The sequence below is a fragment of the Vitis riparia genome, chromosome 1 (assembly GCF_004353265.1).
Source record: "Vitis riparia cultivar Riparia Gloire de Montpellier isolate 1030 chromosome 1, EGFV_Vit.rip_1.0, whole genome shotgun sequence".
NCBI lineage: Eukaryota > Viridiplantae > Streptophyta > Magnoliopsida > Vitales > Vitaceae > Vitis > Vitis riparia.
Window position 1 is genome coordinate 22,698,437 of NC_048431.1, and position 17,796 is coordinate 22,716,232.

General features: G+C 32.0%; 1 protein-coding gene across 1 annotated transcript; it reads right to left on the bottom strand.

Moving 5' to 3' along the window:
- Positions 1 to 1,535: 1,535 nt before the first annotated feature.
- LOC117923674 lies at positions 1,536 to 16,176 on the bottom strand. Its single transcript, XM_034842087.1, has 14 exons — positions 16,003 to 16,176; positions 13,855 to 13,928; positions 12,869 to 12,946; positions 10,958 to 11,033; positions 9,466 to 9,530; positions 8,927 to 9,028; positions 4,097 to 4,186; positions 3,931 to 4,005; positions 3,790 to 3,822; positions 3,603 to 3,683; positions 3,288 to 3,350; positions 2,985 to 3,068; positions 2,186 to 2,221; positions 1,536 to 2,096 (listed from the first exon to the last, which is right to left on the bottom strand). The coding sequence occupies exons 1-14, from the start codon at positions 16,043 to 16,045 to the stop codon at positions 1,914 to 1,916; spliced, it is 1,083 nt and encodes a 360-aa protein (XP_034697978.1). The 5' UTR covers positions 16,046 to 16,176; the 3' UTR covers positions 1,536 to 1,913.
- Between the last annotated feature and the right edge of the window lie 1,620 nt (positions 16,177 to 17,796).

The window sequence follows — 17,796 nt, forward strand, 5'->3', positions numbered from 1 at the left end:
AATTAAATTAATATTTTATGAATTGAATTTACAATATTTTTTAAAAAATAAAAAATTATTTTTAAAAACAACTCATCCAAACAAATTTTTCACTTTTTATTTTTAAAAATAATTTGTCAAGCATCTGTATTCTTATAAAACACTAAAAATTTGTTTTTTATTTTTTAACTTAAAAACAATTTTTAAAAACAAGCATTAGAAAATATGGTCAAACTAATCATAAAAAATTTCACTCTTTTCTATTAAATAGTTTTTAAAAATAAATTGAAACTATAATGTTGACCTAATTAATACCACAATTTCATAAACAAACTTGGATAATGTTAACAAATTTTTATAATTTTGAAAAATAATTTAGGCTAAAATAATGTTCTATAAAAAATTCATGGACCAAAATCCCCCTGGTATTGTTTCTTCTCTACACATGACTATATTTTATGATGTAAAACTTAAATTTGTTAATAAATTTAATAATTTAGAACTTAATAAATACTAAAAAAACCATAGTGATTCCACATTTTCTTCTTTGTATATAACTACAATTTGTTTTTTCCGATTCTCTCTAAACAAATCGATTTTAATTTAAACGTGTCTCACATTTTTTTGATGATCTGGAATTTAAAATTTAAACTAATTATATTAGAAATTCATGAACAAAAATAATTCAAAATACTGTATCATTAATTTAACAATAAACGTGTATATTTAAATAAAATAAATAAATAAAAACCTTATTCATGTACCAAAAAAAAAAGGTGAACTTACTTTTTTTTTTTTTTTTTTTGAAATTTTATCAAACACATCTCTTATTTTTAAGTAGGAGAAGGTACCGAGTGAAAATAGAATTGAAAAAGTATTTGATGAAATTTCAAACTAATGAAAATTAGTTGTATTTAACCCTTCGATAATTTTCTTTATAATATTAGAATTCATATTTTACAAAAAGCTATTTACCTTTAACTCATTCATAATTGTAAAATGATTTTTTTGTTTTTAACAAACTTAAATGTAATTTAATTCTCATATCAATATAATCTTGCAAAAAATAAATAAAAATATATTTTTATTTTTTAAAAAAAAACTTGTCAACTATTTTTTATGCTCTACATTAAAACAAAATTTTAAAAATACAAAACATTCACAAACAGGTACTTATATAATTATATTCCTTCTAAATTTTTTGTGCTAAAATGAATAAATTATTTAATATATATATATATATGGACTATTATTTCCATAAAATAACTGCAAAAAGACTTAACAAAAATAACTTATGAGTTGCATACATTTTGGAGTTCTGGAATGAAGTAGAGCAACAGCTGGCACAAAGTATTAGATTCTTGATCCAAAGAAGAAAACAGATTTAAAAGCATAGGATCTTCAATTAATAATGGTGAAAATTAATTTCTGGCGGTAAGCATTTGTCATCCACTTTAATTTGCAATAATTTGAAAACCCATAAACAATTTTTATTTCTTGCATTCCCCTATGTTTTTCAAATTGTCTTAACCAAGGAGAGATGAATGCAACTCATTACACAAAATAATAATAATAATAATAAAAACTCTTTGACCTTAAATATCCAAAATTCAGAGTTCACATGATGATGAACAAGGAAAACCTCTTTATTTACCTTTTCCCTTCCATTTCCCACTACTTATATATAGACATTTTTTAACCCAAAGTTCTAAATTCCCAAGAATGATTCTAATTTTGACCTTGTAATCCCAATACCAGCTCTACAAAATTCAGTGCCCACTGCTTCCATGGGATTTGGCTAAGGGCACACACTATTTTATGTTTTATATGAGGGAAGGGGCCTAAGGCCAGCTGCAACCTTAACTTTAGAAGTCCTTCCTCCTGAGGCAGGTAGCATAGAAATGAACGTAAAAAAAGATTTTGTGGATGCAGTTTTACTTGGACGCGAACGCTTGTGTTGCACTGCGTGTTCTTGTAATAAAAGAAGGATAGCCAAGTCTTATTCCGAACAGGCCAGAACCTGAAGACCCATTCCTCGTCTCTTCCAAACCTCCGATCCCATTTGAAACCTCAGGAGTGTTTGTTGTCTCAGCCGCTTTTGAAATTCCATCAAGCTCCTGAAATTGATGAAGATTTGTTAGAAACTCAATGCATGAAGATACAGAGAAGGTGATGGAAAAATAAATAGAAGCTTAGAGATGATCACCTTGAGGCCTGAGGCTGCAGCATTCTGCAGGGGTGGCTGAACCAAAATGGAAACTTGAATCAGGAAGGGGGAAAAAGATTATCTCCAAGAAAGGCTTGCTTCCACATTAATACCATGTTTGATACATAGGAATGAGGAATGCGAATGAATATTTTCATTTCTTTTTTCATCCATTCTTATATTTGAATAACTTAAACGACTATTAGAATGACATAAAAAATAATTTCAATTGATCTCTCAAAAATGATATAAAACATGTTAAAATTACTATTTTCTTCTTTCATTTTCACTAAGTTTATATGATTTTTTACAGTTAATTTTTATTTATTAAGTAAATATTATTATTCTTAATCTTATTTTTTACCAAAAAAAAAAAAAAAAAACCTCTTAAAAGATGTTCTCTTCAAATAAAAAAAAAAGTATTTTAAACTATGTGTAAAGGTATTATTATCAATTTTTTATTTTTTTATTCTCATTTTCAGTGTTACTAAACATTGAAACAAAAACAAATAATCATTCAAACCTTATATTCCTATATACATCCAAACACAAGAATTGAAATCACCAAATTCATTCATATTCAATTGAGATATATTAATGGAAAAGAAAATATCTATTTTCATTCCTCATTCTCATGTACTAAATATGACTCAAATGAAAACACAAGAGGTGGTTGTCTCCATTATGCACAAAAACACCAAAACAAAGATGTATCTAGTAGGTGGGATATTCTTGTAAAGCTGAAAAAGTGATTATCGCATATTAATCTCTTTTTAATTACTATGAGAAATTTACAAACCTTAGGAGATCTGTTTGAATTTGAGGGATTTGAGGGAGATGGCGGTGGTTCCAGGGATGGAACCGTAGGAGGCAAAGACTCGGTCTGCTACATCACAAAAATAGAATAAAAAGAGCAGTAGTCAGAGAAGCGGGGAGCTGAGTGACATGAAGAACATAACTTCCACTAACAGTTTCGGGTTTTGATCAAGAACCAAGACAAAACAGAGCAAAAACCAATCTCCAACACCCAACAATCGCCCACAATTGCGTACACATGTTAATCTAATTTATTCTATCCATAGGCTGGAGGAGAAAATTTTACCCTCAATGGAGGAGTAGTTTGTCGTAACTCAAGAGCTGGCCTGAAAGAACTGGATGGTGATGCCTACAGCAGAGGACATATAATCAAAGTGAAAATATTAGGGGAAAAAGAGAGGAATAATCATATCCAATTATGAGGCCTAAGACCATGCAAAGTGCAGAGATTTTCTTTGGCAGAAAATTCAAACAGGGAAAATTATATCGTGTGGTCTCACAAAAAGAATATTAAGTCTCACAAATAGTAAAAAGCAAAACCGGAAATAGAAAACTATTACAAGAAAACACATTGAAGAAAGAGTAGAAGTTCAGTCCATGCCTGAATCCGCTCTGTTGTTCTGCTATTTTCCAAGTTCCAGGCATAATGACACAGTCTCCCTAGTCCTTCGTTTGTGATATCCTAAGCAAATAACAAGAAATCACAGTCATCGCCATAAGACACCATAAGACAGAATACACAAATTTTATTCCTATGCCACAAGTTCAGTTGTGGATATAGTTAGTACCTGCTTCCCTTCTATTTCAATTATTTTACTCTCCTGAAACATGGAAATAATCAAAATTACTCTATAATTCACATCCAGGAACAAGCTTATACATGTGGTTAAGCAACAGAAAAGTAAAAGCAGTATCTTGAAGACAATCACCAGATTTTGGACAGCTTTCTGAACAGATGCAACATCCCCACCAATCATCTTCATGCCGCCTCGTAGTTCAAAGACCTAAAGCACAAAATAAATGTTATGTAAATTGACTTGAAACCTCAACAAATAGAAAACATCAATAACTAGCTAATATCTAAGTAGGTTCCACCTCCTCCTTGGTAGCAGAAGTAAGTTCTGCAAACTCGTCTATACTACAATCGACACGGTCAATTCTGGAAGATAAATGCCTCTTGGTTGCCTGCAAAAAAAGCAGATCAGAACTCTATTCAGATACAATAATACAATATTGTGAGTTTTCATTATAATTCCGAATACATCGACTAATCTGGTTTAATGAGTTTTCTCCACTGAGATTCCAAGTTGCTCAAGTAAAATGCTAATTTCTAAATACAGTCAATTAAAGCAATTTATACAGTTCTACATAGAATCTTCACTAGAAATATATTTTTTTGATAAGTAAACACAGAGAAAATGTATACTAGAAAAAAGGGCACCTTAAGGCTGACCCAAAAGCATACAAGGGGTACACAAGAGGTCCCCCCCTTGTAAATCAACCCAAAAGCAAGAACAAAAAGAAGAGGGGATACAAATCAGCCCTCAACTAGAACCCAACCAATCAAAAAAACTGATTAAAGGAAGAGGTCCTTCATTTACAACCGACTTAGTCCAAAACCAAAGATTACGTACAAAAGAATTTTTCAACTTATGAATCGAAAGATCCTCATTTTCAAATGCAATCCTATTTCTTTCCTTCCAAACTGCCCAAAAAAGACACAAAGGGACTGTCATCCACACCTTAATACGTTTTTTGCCCATGTTAATACCACGCCAACCAAGAAGGGTATCTCTAACCGAATAAGGAAGGAGGACCCAAATAACGCCAAAAAGAGCAAACAATAACTCCCATAAAACTCTTGCGTTGGTGCAATGAATTAAAATATGATCAATAGACTCTTCTTCCGCACACCAAAGGAAGCATCTATTAGCTAAAGTCCACCCCCTCTTTTTAAGTTGATCCAAAGTTAACACCTTACCCCAAGAGGCTTCCCAAGCAAAAACAACCCACTTTAGTAGGAACACAGGGGCTCCAAATGATGCTATTAGGAACTGAACAACACTTCTTGAAACTAGAGCACTATAAAGAGATTTGACAGAGAAAATCCTGTCCTTAGTATCTTTCCTCAGCACTCTATCTTCCAGATTAGGATTAAGCCTCCTTCCTTGGATTGTCGAAAGTAATCTCTCCACCTCCTCCACCTCCCAGTCATTGAAGGACCTAGAGAACCTAGGGCTCCAAACCCCTTCCTCTCCCGAAGAGCCCCACAACTCCACTAACCAAGCCTCTTTAAAAGCCGCAAAGGCATACAAAGAGGGGAAAGAATTACAAAGAGCGAAGCTCCCACACCATTTATCTTTATAAAATTTCACTTTTCTACCATCCCCCATAGAAAAAACAACTTTGTTTTGCAAAAGAGACCCTTCCTTCCTTATTTCCTTCCAAAAACCTACTCCAAAACCCTCCCTCACTTCCCTAGTATACCAACCCCCTTCTTCCTCCCCAAACTTCCTACTAACAACATGCTTCCAAAGAGTCTCTCTTCATTCGAAAAATGCCAGTTCCACTTACATAAAAGAGCCTTATTAAGAGTAGAAAGACGTTTAACTCCCAAACCGCCCTTCCTTTTGTCCAAACATACAGTATCCCACTTTACTAGATGAGGCTTCCTCTCCAAAGCTCCCCCACCCCACAAAAAATCCCTTTGAATTTTTTCCAATCTTAAACTAACCACTCTTGGAATATGCAATAAAGACATCAAATAGATGGACATACTTGACAAAGTACTTCGAATTAGAGTGATTCTCCCTCCTTTAGAGATAAATTGTCTTTTCCACATGGCAAGCCTTTTCCAAAATCTCTCTTCCAACCCATCCCAAACAGCCACGGACATGTGATGCGCACCCAAAGGTAGCCCTAAGTAAGAAGTTGGAAGCCTTCCCACTTTACAACCAAACTCAAGAGCCAAAACCTCTAGATTCTCTATTCTCCCTACCGGCAAAATTTCACTCTTATCCAAATTGATTCTCAAACCTGAGATGGTTTCAAACTACATCAACAACCAGCTTAAATAAACCATCTGATCTTGGGAAGCTTCACAAAAGACTAGAGTATCGTTAGCGAACAGCAAATGAGAGACCAAAACCCCATCTCCACTTCTTCCCTTTATCCTGCAGCTTGAAAGATTCCCCCCTCTCATTGCTCTAAAGATGAGTCTACTAAGAGCCTCCATCTTGATCACAAATAAATAGGGAGAAAGTGGATCCCCCTGACGCAGCCCCCTTTTACTGTTGAAGAATCCCACCGGAGGTGCCATTGATCAAAACAGAAAACGTTGCAGTGGAAATGCACCAGAAAACAGAAGATTTCTTGTGAATCTTCACTAGAAATATCCACAGCGGCAAAATCAAACGTGCCTATAATACTATATATATATATATATATATATATATATATATATATATATATATATATATGCATGTTGGTGTTGTAGTTTACCTTGTAAGAGTGCTCTACTGTTTCCTGGTGTGGCCCATCAAATGACTAAAGGACAATGCCGCCAGAAAAGCAACAGAAATAAAAATATTGGACAGTAAATTTTTATTTCATATATATATATATATATATGCACGTTGGTGTTGCAGTTTGCCTTGTAAGAATGCTCTACCGCTTCCTGGTGTGGCCCATCAAAGACTAAAGGACAATGCCGCCAGAAAAGCAACAGAAATCAAAATTTTGGACAGTACATTTTTTATTTCAATTCTCTTGCAACAGTTACCTTATCCCACTAAAAAATATGTTTCTAAGAACTGTGATAAAAGCCACACTCCATGTCTACATGTCAGATTCATGGGCCAAACTCTTTTATCTCAAGTCCATTATAAGGATTCATGCACTGTGACACCACCAAACTTTTTTACCATGCAACATCATATCAGCACAACGATAAACTTCGAAAATATTTCCTTATCTGCACTTTATCGAATCTAATAAGCATGTCACATACTGAATACACACTTACTGCAAACAAAATTAAAACACAAAATGAAATAAGAACTAAAAAAAGTTGAAAACAAGAGCATGTCAAAACTCTTAACAGATGAAATGATTCAAGATGAGGCATGCAATGAAGAGCTATCATGTATACCTATCAAAAAAAAATGAAGAGCTATCATGTAAGGAAGGGACTATTGGTGCTTGGTTAGGTTTGGCAATTCCAATCCAAGCCAGAAATCGGGGTTTGCCGGTACTGAACTGGGTATTTATTCAAATTCAATAGTGAAGGCATAGCTTCAAACACGCTCATAATATTGATTTGGGATCTCCACTAACATTTAAGGTGAATGTACTGGTTCTGGGTTTTGTAATGATTGAAGTCTGTAAGCAGTGAAAAATTGCAGAAAATATGAACTGCAAAAGAACTGACTGATTGTCCATCAAGGACCATCAATTGTCCCGTTGATAGGACATTGACCAACCAATCACCCCCAAGGATGATTAATCACCCTAGTAGCAGAATCAACACTGGTTTTTAAATTTGCATGGACTGATCCGGCACCCACTGATTGTTCCCTGATTTTCATTAAAATAAATTTGTTTTTAAATAATTTGATTGGCCACTTGTCCCAGTATTTAGAGGTATGTCTTCTACTCAAACTTAGGGTTTTGATTGTCTACTATAAAGAAAAAAAACTTTCAAATATGAAAAACCCTAGGACAACATGGAGAAAAAGTCAGAAATCTGCAGTATCATCTTTCATCAAAAAACCTCAAAATTTTAGAAGTTCGATATCAAAATTCAGATTAACCTTTCTAGAGAAAGGTGAGGCATTTTGAACCATGCGCTTCAAATGGAGTCCAACGTAGCAATACACTAAGAAGGTAATAGGAGTTTGCCGCATCAAGGATGTGGAGAGTGTAAGCATGATCAAGAATAAGACTCTGGAGGAGTGTATCTCAAATTTGGAGAAATCCTGTACTTCCTTAAGATTTAGTGATTGCCCTTGCAGCCAAATAGACCAATGGTTTTACCCGAAGGAAATACATTTTTGAAGAGGTTTCCTGGTATATATGGTATTGTGGTGGTTGATTTATTATTTTCTACATCTTAACAAATGTCTAGTAATTAAAGATTGGGCCTTTACAATCAATCGGGACTAAAGTTTTAACTTTTAAAGGTCTACAGTCTACTTATTCACCCCTCCCCTCTAAGTAGTTTCATATAGCAAGAAAGCATGTACAGGGACACCTCAAAAACAAGACAATTGTTAACAGAAAAAACCTGAAATGATGAGTGCATCTTTTTGCATGTATGTTCCTTCATAAGCTCATAAGCACACGCTAACATAAAAGTATAATTTTTGGGTAGCACCCTCAACCCAGTTGGCAGATTATATGTTCATAGTTTTTATTTTATTTTTGATAAATAAGAGTGTGTATTATATAAACGCAAAAAGCACACAAAATTACACAGGTCATATACAATGAGCACTAAAAAAAGGCAGAAAAGAAGGGACGCAAAAGTACTCCCTCCCTCGACAAAGACCTGACCAATCTATGAAGTCAACCAAAGGCATATAGCCCCCACCTATGTACACTTTTTTTAGTTCTAATGCTAGCATCTAAAAGATGGATCAACCTGATTTCCCAAAGATGTATCGTGAACTAAAATAATACAAAATCAGAAATGGAATCCAACCATCCAATTGTCAAGTCCTTTAAAAAAGGAAGCAACATAAATTACTGAATTCATATCCACATAAACTGGCAATCAAAAGTATTCTTTTTCCATGAGAGTGCTCAGAAGTGTACTGACTCTGTTGGTATACAATAGCTACCTTTATGAGATACTGTTGAACAGGTAAACATCATGGAAAAAAATTAAAGGATGGATGAGATTCCAGAACATAAAAAGAAACTTACTGCAATTGATGAATAAACATTCTCAAGCTGTTTAGCAATTGAAGAGCAAGCATCTGATAAACTACGCCTTGTTGCAAACATCATATCAGGAAGCTTCCAGCCCTGAATTCAAAGTTGCAATTAGTCCATCAGCTAATCACAAATAAGCATTTAGGCATTATCATGCACTCTTATTGAAATATGATTTGGTTTGACAGTAAACAATCTAAACCCAAAAACTACGGAGAGTATTATAACAGCACTTCAAATTCAATTAAAGTATTGGAGAATTTTTTTCAACCAAATTGAGCTGAGAATCCAAAAGCAAGGCCATGCTAGAAAACTCATGGCATGTTGAGTTTCATCTAACAGAACAACTGAACCTCAATTCAGCAAAGCTCAGCCTTAGTATTTCTTTTGTTATGGGAAGCCACCCAACTGACTGGAAATATAAGGTGCAGACATGAAACATGCACACTCTATGGCTGTATATCAAGATATTTTGCAGTATTTTTATCCATTGACTGATGAAAATTTTAAGAAGAATATGAAGTCATTACCTTCCACCAGGCATAGCCATATCCTACTACGACAATAATAACCACTACACCATATTTGCTTTTACCTGCACATCATGAAAATAAGTTAAAAAACATTCAAGAGCTAGTATGGTATAATACAAGGTGCTACAAGAACTAATGAAATAAATGCATAGATAGGAGCCGTGACTGTCAGAAAAAATGAAAATACAAACAATCCTGCACAAGAGGGTGTCCCTTGATGCCTTGAGAAAAACACGTCAGTCCAGCCTTTTAATTTAGTGCATGGTTGTCCAACACAAAAACATGAGAACTCAGGTTCACATCTGTGGCTAATGTCAGGTGTTGGTTTAAAATAAATAAATAAAATAAAAGAAGCCATGTTTATGGCTAATGTCAGGTGTTGTAAAGTTCAACAATATATTTTGCCTAAATTTTAAAGAATAAATCAAAGAGTATCACAATGTAGAAATATGTAAACTCAAGCATACCAATAGCAAAATGTTAGTGTTTAGAGTAACCTTCAGTTTTCATTTGTGTTTATCATTGCGCGCATTTTGCTAATCACACACACATATGTATATCCAGATATATCTTTTAAAAGGCTAAAGGTAGTGCTAAGGCATTTTTCCTATGATGCAAAATGCAAGTCTCAAGGCAAAACAAGGGATAAGCCTCAACTTAAAAAATAAATAGGAAAAAATCTTAATCATTGAACAAATACAAATAAAACCACATGAAATTTGAATAATAATAATAAAAAATCATATTATTAATAATAACAAAATTAATTATTTGTCATTGTTAATAATTTCTAATTTAATTCCTTTTATCTCTTCTAAATCCAACTCTCCCTCATGATTACTGTAAGTATCCCTAGTAGGATCCTTAAGGAGTCAGAATAATATCCAATTGCTCTTTTATACCCTAATCAGTGTTAATATTCACCTATTCTTCTTTTCCATCCATCAATTGCAATGGGTTTTTTCCTTTAACTATCAATAATAAGATCATGATTATATATAAGCTAACCACTACAATGGCCAACTACTTCTTTACTTTTTCTTCTCATTATCTTTTCCCTCTCCTTTTAAAGGGTAAATTGGTAGCTAACTATGCCTTTACTTTGTAAAAGGCTTAATCCTAATCTTGGACCTCAGACAAAACTCACAAATCCATAACAAAACCTCAAAAAAGCACAACTCATTAAAACCATTGAATATTGAGGCTTAAACCTCTCATAAAATACATAGAAAAATCTCATAAAGGTCCTAAACCAATTAAATCCTTTAAATATTTGAGACTTAATCCTCAATATCACCTCAATAAGGTGAGGGTTAAGCCTTGATTACACAATGTTGAGGTTACAACCTCAAGGCTAAGTTACATGGTGTTGCCTTGAGGCAGAAGTGAGCCTCAAGGTATAAAACTCGATACCACGCTTAAAACACAATATATAGTGGATATGCAACGTAGAATCAGATTTCATATATAAAATGTGTTAAAACTGAACCTGTTCCACTTGCAGTTACAATTGTAATTGATCTATTTGATGCCAAGATTTGCAACTCCTGTCTCAAGCTATTAACCTGTAAAAATCATATGTTCAATCAAAATTTGCAATTACAAGAATTTATAGGAAAAAAACAAGAGAAAGGTGGTATAATTTGTTGAAATAACTAGTCAGTTTGCAAGACCACAACTATAATAAATTCTAAAAGAAGTGTCCAACAAATAGAGTAAAAGCCACTTAATTTGTTGAAATGATTAGCAAATGTAGCAAACAAATAAACTACACTTTAGCTTCCTTAGGGTTTAAATTTTTTTTTCTAGTAATACTTCTAAGCTACAACCACTGCTTCATATGTATTAAACTCACTGAGAACTGGGATTACACCTTGTGATTGGCAAATGGAACCTACTAAATGTTGTTGGACCATTAAGGGTAGTTTATTTCTTTGCCATATATGCTAATCATTTCAACAAACTAACTACAAACAGTTTAGCTGAGATAACCCTATGAATATAAGAAAGTTGTCAAGCACATAAAAGTTTTGTTTCCAAGAGTTGTAGACACAAATCTCATCACTCATAGAGAATTAATGAAACTAATTACCAACAGAAATAATCTAAACAACCAAATGAAAGGTGGAACAAATGTTTAAGCAGCTTTCTCCTGAAATTGACACCAATGGCACATCAAGGTTTTCACTTTTTTAGATAGCAAAAAAAGACGATATATTAAAAGTGCCAAATAGAAGAGATCACAACTCATGTACAAGGTGTACACAAGCAACACACCTGAAAACAAAACAGAATCACACCGAAGCTAACTAATCCCTATACCATTCACAAGTTAAAAATAAATAAAATAAAATAAAAATGAGAAAAAAGGACCTGAACCACCACAAGACCACAAAAACAAAGTCTTAAGAAGCATTTCCTTTGTCTCCATGCTTGATCTCACCACTCCTTCAAAAGTTCTTTAAGTGGTAGTAACAATTACAATGACAATTACATTCATGATAACATTTGTGGTCAAAGCGGAACTAGGAGTGAAAGCAAAAGTTTTCATAAACTAACTAGCACAAATGGTAGTGATTTAAGTATAAGAGAAAGTAGTTCTAATGCTCTTAAAGCTAAAATCAAGCTTTTGAAGTAAAAAATAAATATTTGCGAAGAATGTGGATATCATTTGAAAATGAGTAGTTCAAGTAGAATCAAACTTCCGATTGATCTGGGCACGTGGGATCATGTGGATGAAGACATGGTCTCCTTGGATCCAACTAAATTTTATTTAGAGGATGAATATCAAGATCGAATAGATTTTTATCCCAAGGCTATTCAAAGTAGTCCAAAACATACTTAAAGGAATCAACCCCCACACTTGAACTTGGCTCCCAAAAAAGCACCACACAAACTAAGGACATCTTTAACTAAATGGGAAGGACCCAAGAAACACCAAACAAAGAGAATAACCTAGACAATAATCCAACAGTCCATCTCCCGTAGACGAGATATGATCAATAGACTCATTTTCTTCATTACAAAGGCAAAGTAAATATGTGCAACTTCCTACATGCTTTTCCTTAAAGAGCAACCAACATATTCTACATTCATTTTTTCCCTTTTTTTCTGATAAGCAGGAAAATGTTATTAACAATAGAGATACTCTACATTCATTTATTGCCTAAATGTCATGCGGAGTAAACAACAGTATGTTTTCAATTCACAAACCACATAAAATTAAGTAAAAATTGTGAAAAGAAAATCAGAGTGAAAGCCTCAATAACACATTTCCTTCATGTTCCAGGAAAACAAGAGAGACAAATCAGAGTTGGTTGTGCTTATGGAGCTTTACTAGTGTACAAGAAATAACATAAATAAATGAGCATCACTTGAGACTCAAGGGCGACATGCAAACCTGAGCCAGCAAAGCATCGTTCTTAGGCTTGACAGTTGGTGAGGTTGAATCATCTTGTTTAAGTTGCTTTAAAGCAATCTGAGGTGAAGGAAAATTATACTATCAGAATCATATGTAATGGAAAAGAGAAGATGAAAGAACAACATTCTTATTTCCCATGAAAGAAATGAAACTAGTAAAAACTACTCCACGAGAAAATGAAAATGGCCTCTAACCAGCCAAGACCAATTGATAAGGAATGTACTCCTAGGGTTTATTCACAAAAATAGAAAACAAAGCTAGGTTGATGGCATTGTCCTATCTGAAGTCTTTTATTATAGTAGGATTAATTTTTAATATTTTACTCATTGTCAAGACAGACTTTTTATTTTAGGAAACTTTTTGTCAAGTTCCTATTTCTTTTGTCCTTTTATTATATTAGGAAAATTTATATTTCTTTTAATTTCTAAACTTCCAATTTTTGCCAAGAAAGGTAAGGAATTAAGAAAGTTGTCCTAGTGCATAAAGGAGTCATAAGAGTCTATATATGCCTAATTAGCCTTTTAAAGCACAGAACTGGAATTCTAATAAAAATTTCAGTGTATATTTTGTTTCTTTTGAGGGTGTGATTGTCTTCTTCTGTATTATGATTGTTTTGGGAACCCTACATGTGACTTCCAAGAACCTATCTTTTCTTTTGTTTCCTCTTTTTTTCCCCCTTTTTCATCTTCTTTAAATTCTCATGTCATTTACACAACAAAAAAAAAAAAAAGAAAAAAAAAAACTTTTATAATGATGGAAATTTTATGATCTTACATCACCAACAAGCAGTGCATACTGTGATTACAGAAACTACAGACCAGGCCATGGGCTAGCTCCAAACCATTCCTAGAGTCAGAGCCTTTTTTTTTCTTTTTTTTTTTGATAGGTAATTCCTAGAGCCAAGTGTATAAATTCCAATATATCAGATAGAAATCTGATGAGACATCCCACAAATAGAGCAATACCTTGAAAGCACCTGAGAAAAAATTAGAGACATCCGACATGCGCCCTTCTTTTGCAAGAACTGACCCAACAATACCTAAACAACATGAAATAACTTATTCGGTAAGCAGGTAGTATATTTTTTACCGTGCAACATGACTAATCAACTTGAACAGTAAAGAACTCCTAAAGGAGTAAAAAATAAGAAACTGTTATAGTAGGAGAAAGAAACAGGAAAAAAAACATTGGACAGATCTTTTCTGGATGACATCATGACCATAGGTGGTATCTCAATTGCAAATTAGATCCTCAGTCTAATATGCATTGCAAAAGTGCATGGAGCATTCTCTTTCAAAAAATTGTATAAACACTAATTGAAACTTTTTGGATGACATCATCTAGCTGAAGAGACTATGGAAGTAACACAATAGAGAACACATAAAAAGCTTGGAGTTACATGTACTTAATTAGTCACAACAACCATCCATTTCCTAATTAAATAAAAATCAACTAAAAAGGATTGCCTTTTATATTCATATACTTGACAACCAGTTTCAACCAATCTTCACTGAAAACCCCAAAGAGAATCTTTAGATGCCCATCTTCTAAACTTGAGCCTCCATGCAAGGGGCACTTGTGAGAAACTCACACCTCAAGACCCACCAAATGTCCAACTTAAGCACCATAAATTTCATAATATAATCTTTAAATACGTATGAGAATGTATATCAAAGCACCAAAAAAGACTGAATCCATGTAACCATGAAGCAAATAGAAAGCCAGCCAATTCATGCTGAAGTTTAAGTTTGCATCTTTTCACCTAAGTTTCTTTCTTTGTTTTCTTATTGGCAATTGTTCTATATCATCTAAATCAATAGTATCAATTCATGAAAGAATTTAAGGGCCATTTAGGTAACAAAATGGGAACTGAAAAGGGAGAAAAGAAATTAGCATCATGGTTGTTAAAAACTTATGATGCACGATATGATACAACAATACGATACATTTTATATAAAAATCAATATGTATCAGAATCTATATCATATCTTAAATATCTTACAATACATATATAATACATTATATGAGATATAATGATACATACATCTTTAACAATTTTTTTCATAATTTTTAAGAAAAATCATATTAAAAAAATTCTTGAAAGAAATATGATATTATTTGTTTAAAATGTATGATAAGGTTAAAAATTTATCATAAAAGAGAGAGAGAGGTAAATAATCTGGTATAAAAAACTACATTTTGTTGTCAAAAGTCATATTGAAAGTTGAGTAAATTTATTCTTACAATGAACATCGAGGAATTTTCATTTAAATGATTTGAATTTTGACATTTAAAATGATATTAATTAATGAACAAAAGATTTTACCTAATATATTAATTTTGAAAATATAGTGAAACTGTGGAAAGGATATGTGAAGGCATATACTAACAACGCATATAAGTACATATGCCTAGAAAAATTTGGAACTAAAAGTTATATCTCCAAAAATTTAAAAAGTTCAATTTTTGTGATGAACCTGTATTATAAACTCATATTTTGTTAAATTGAACTTTTCAAAAATCAAGTATCCAATGTTTTCAGATGGAATGATATAGATAAGCTTATTGCTTATTGCTTATTGCTTTACATTTTAGTCCAAAGGGAAAATGTCATACACATCCCGATCATACTCATTAATAATTCTCTTATACCTAAATTCCCTCACCAAAAATAAAAATAAAAAATTTAAAGAAAAAGCCTCAAACATCCTCTTCTTCTTCTTCTTCTTCTTTTTTGTTTTTGTTTTTTTGGATAGGTAAAAAATAGCAATGACACAACCCAACTGAACCCAAGGTCGAAGCTCAGACATACTCTTCTTTTCCAACAATGCAATGTTTATTTTCGTCATATCACGACACACTCGAATGTAGTACTGGACCAAATCCCTAAATCGCTATTCGGTCAAACAGATACAAACAACCACCAAGCTAGGGCTCAATCGGCGATCAAATAGGAGTGCAGAGAAATCAGAAGCACAAACACACGAAATAAAATAACCAAAAAAAAATCGATTAAACGATGGAAAATTAAAATTGCTAAAAAAAAAAAAAAAAGGCTGATAAAACTGATCAAAAACTAAAACCAGAAATAATAAAGTGGAGAAGGTACGGACCTGCACCGACGAGGAGGGTAAGCTTGCCGAGAGGGAGAGCCATCGCCGGATATGCGTTCGTGCGGCGAATCAATGGTTATGGGAGAATCTAAAGCATCGAAGCCTTGAAGCTTGGGGAGGAAGAAAGTAGCTTCTGATCCAGTGGAGAACTGGGCATCAATCGGACTGAGAGACACAAACAACCCTATTTGTACGGTTTGTTGAAAAGGAGCCTTGATTTTATATAAAAATTACAATCAACCCTAAGAGAGATGGATTCCTTTTTTTGTTAAGTTACCAAAATATATCACAAAGGATGGATATGCTTTATGTGCTTAAAATTACCTTTTAAAATTTTTAAATAAAATTTAAATTCATTATTTTTTTTTCAAAAGAAGTTTAAATAGGACTTATTATCATTCTTATTTAAAAATTAAAAATAAAAATAAAAATAAAAACTATATCCAATTGCTATACTTGTTGAACCGCCAAAATTTCACTCTCTTGACTTCTGCTAACGAGAATTTGATGTCTTGAGAAATTAAACAAAAAGTTGTTGAATTAGCATTTTTATCGTATGTTTCAATTAAAATATTTTGAAATAAACCTTAACAGCCTCCTAAGTCTCATTCTGAGATACCATGTAATAGAAAATTAAGAAAAAAAAATATAAATTGAGGAAACAAATATGCAAATTATAAAGGGGTGACTTCAACCCGAACTTGCAAAACTAATTCTTAATTTTTTTTTTTTTGAATATTATACTTTTAGTCTTTAATTAAGCCCTCCAATTATAATAAATAAAACTTTATTATAAAATATACAAATTTATACTTGTATATTTAATATGTATTATTACAAACATATATATTAAAATTTGTTTAATTTAAACAATAGATTCTAATAAAAATTAATCATAAAAACTAAAAAATATTATAAGAGAAAAAATAGTATTTAAAAATAATTATATTAAATTTTTATCCTTTTAATTTATTTTTTTAGAATTTTTATTTATTTTTATATTTTATTATGACTAATGATGAAATTTTAGAAAACAAACAACTTATACTATTTGAAATTATTTATCTAATATGAGATTCAATGAGGAATTTTGTTTTTTCACTTGAGATAACACATCCGTGTGTCCTATTTTATTTTTTAAATTAATTAAAAAAATAAAATATTATTAATATTTTATTTATCATGATTTATTTGAAATAAATATTATTTTATAAATTAAGAAAATAAAATATTATTAATATTTGATTACTCATGATTTATGAAAAGATTAATTGAAGTGGATTTTCACCGTTCAGCCTGTTATTCTGTCTTCTTATCTTGTTCTTGATAACTACTGCATGGCAAGCGTTGCCTCAGTTCACTCGGCAAATTGATTGGGATTTTTTTATTTTCTTTGAAATATTAATAAAGATTGAAGAAGAAAATGAAGGGAAAAGAAAGAAATGATGGAAGTGAGGTTGAAGATGATGGTAATTTAGGTATTTTATTTGTATATTTTATTTTTTTAAATTGATGAATGCACGAGGATCTTTGATGAATGCATTTAAATTTTTTTTTCTTTATATAAGCTAAAAAACAATTTCATCGTAACTTTCTTATTAAGTTCATAAATTTTATATTTATATTTTTTATTAAAATAATTTTATAAATGTAGGTGGAGTTTTGGTGAATGGATTTAGAATTTTTCTTCTTGTATAAGCTAAAAAAGAATTTTACAAAAAAAAAGGAAAAAACAAATATTGTCATTACTTCTTTGTTAAGTCTTTTTTAAAAATATATATATATTTTTATTTT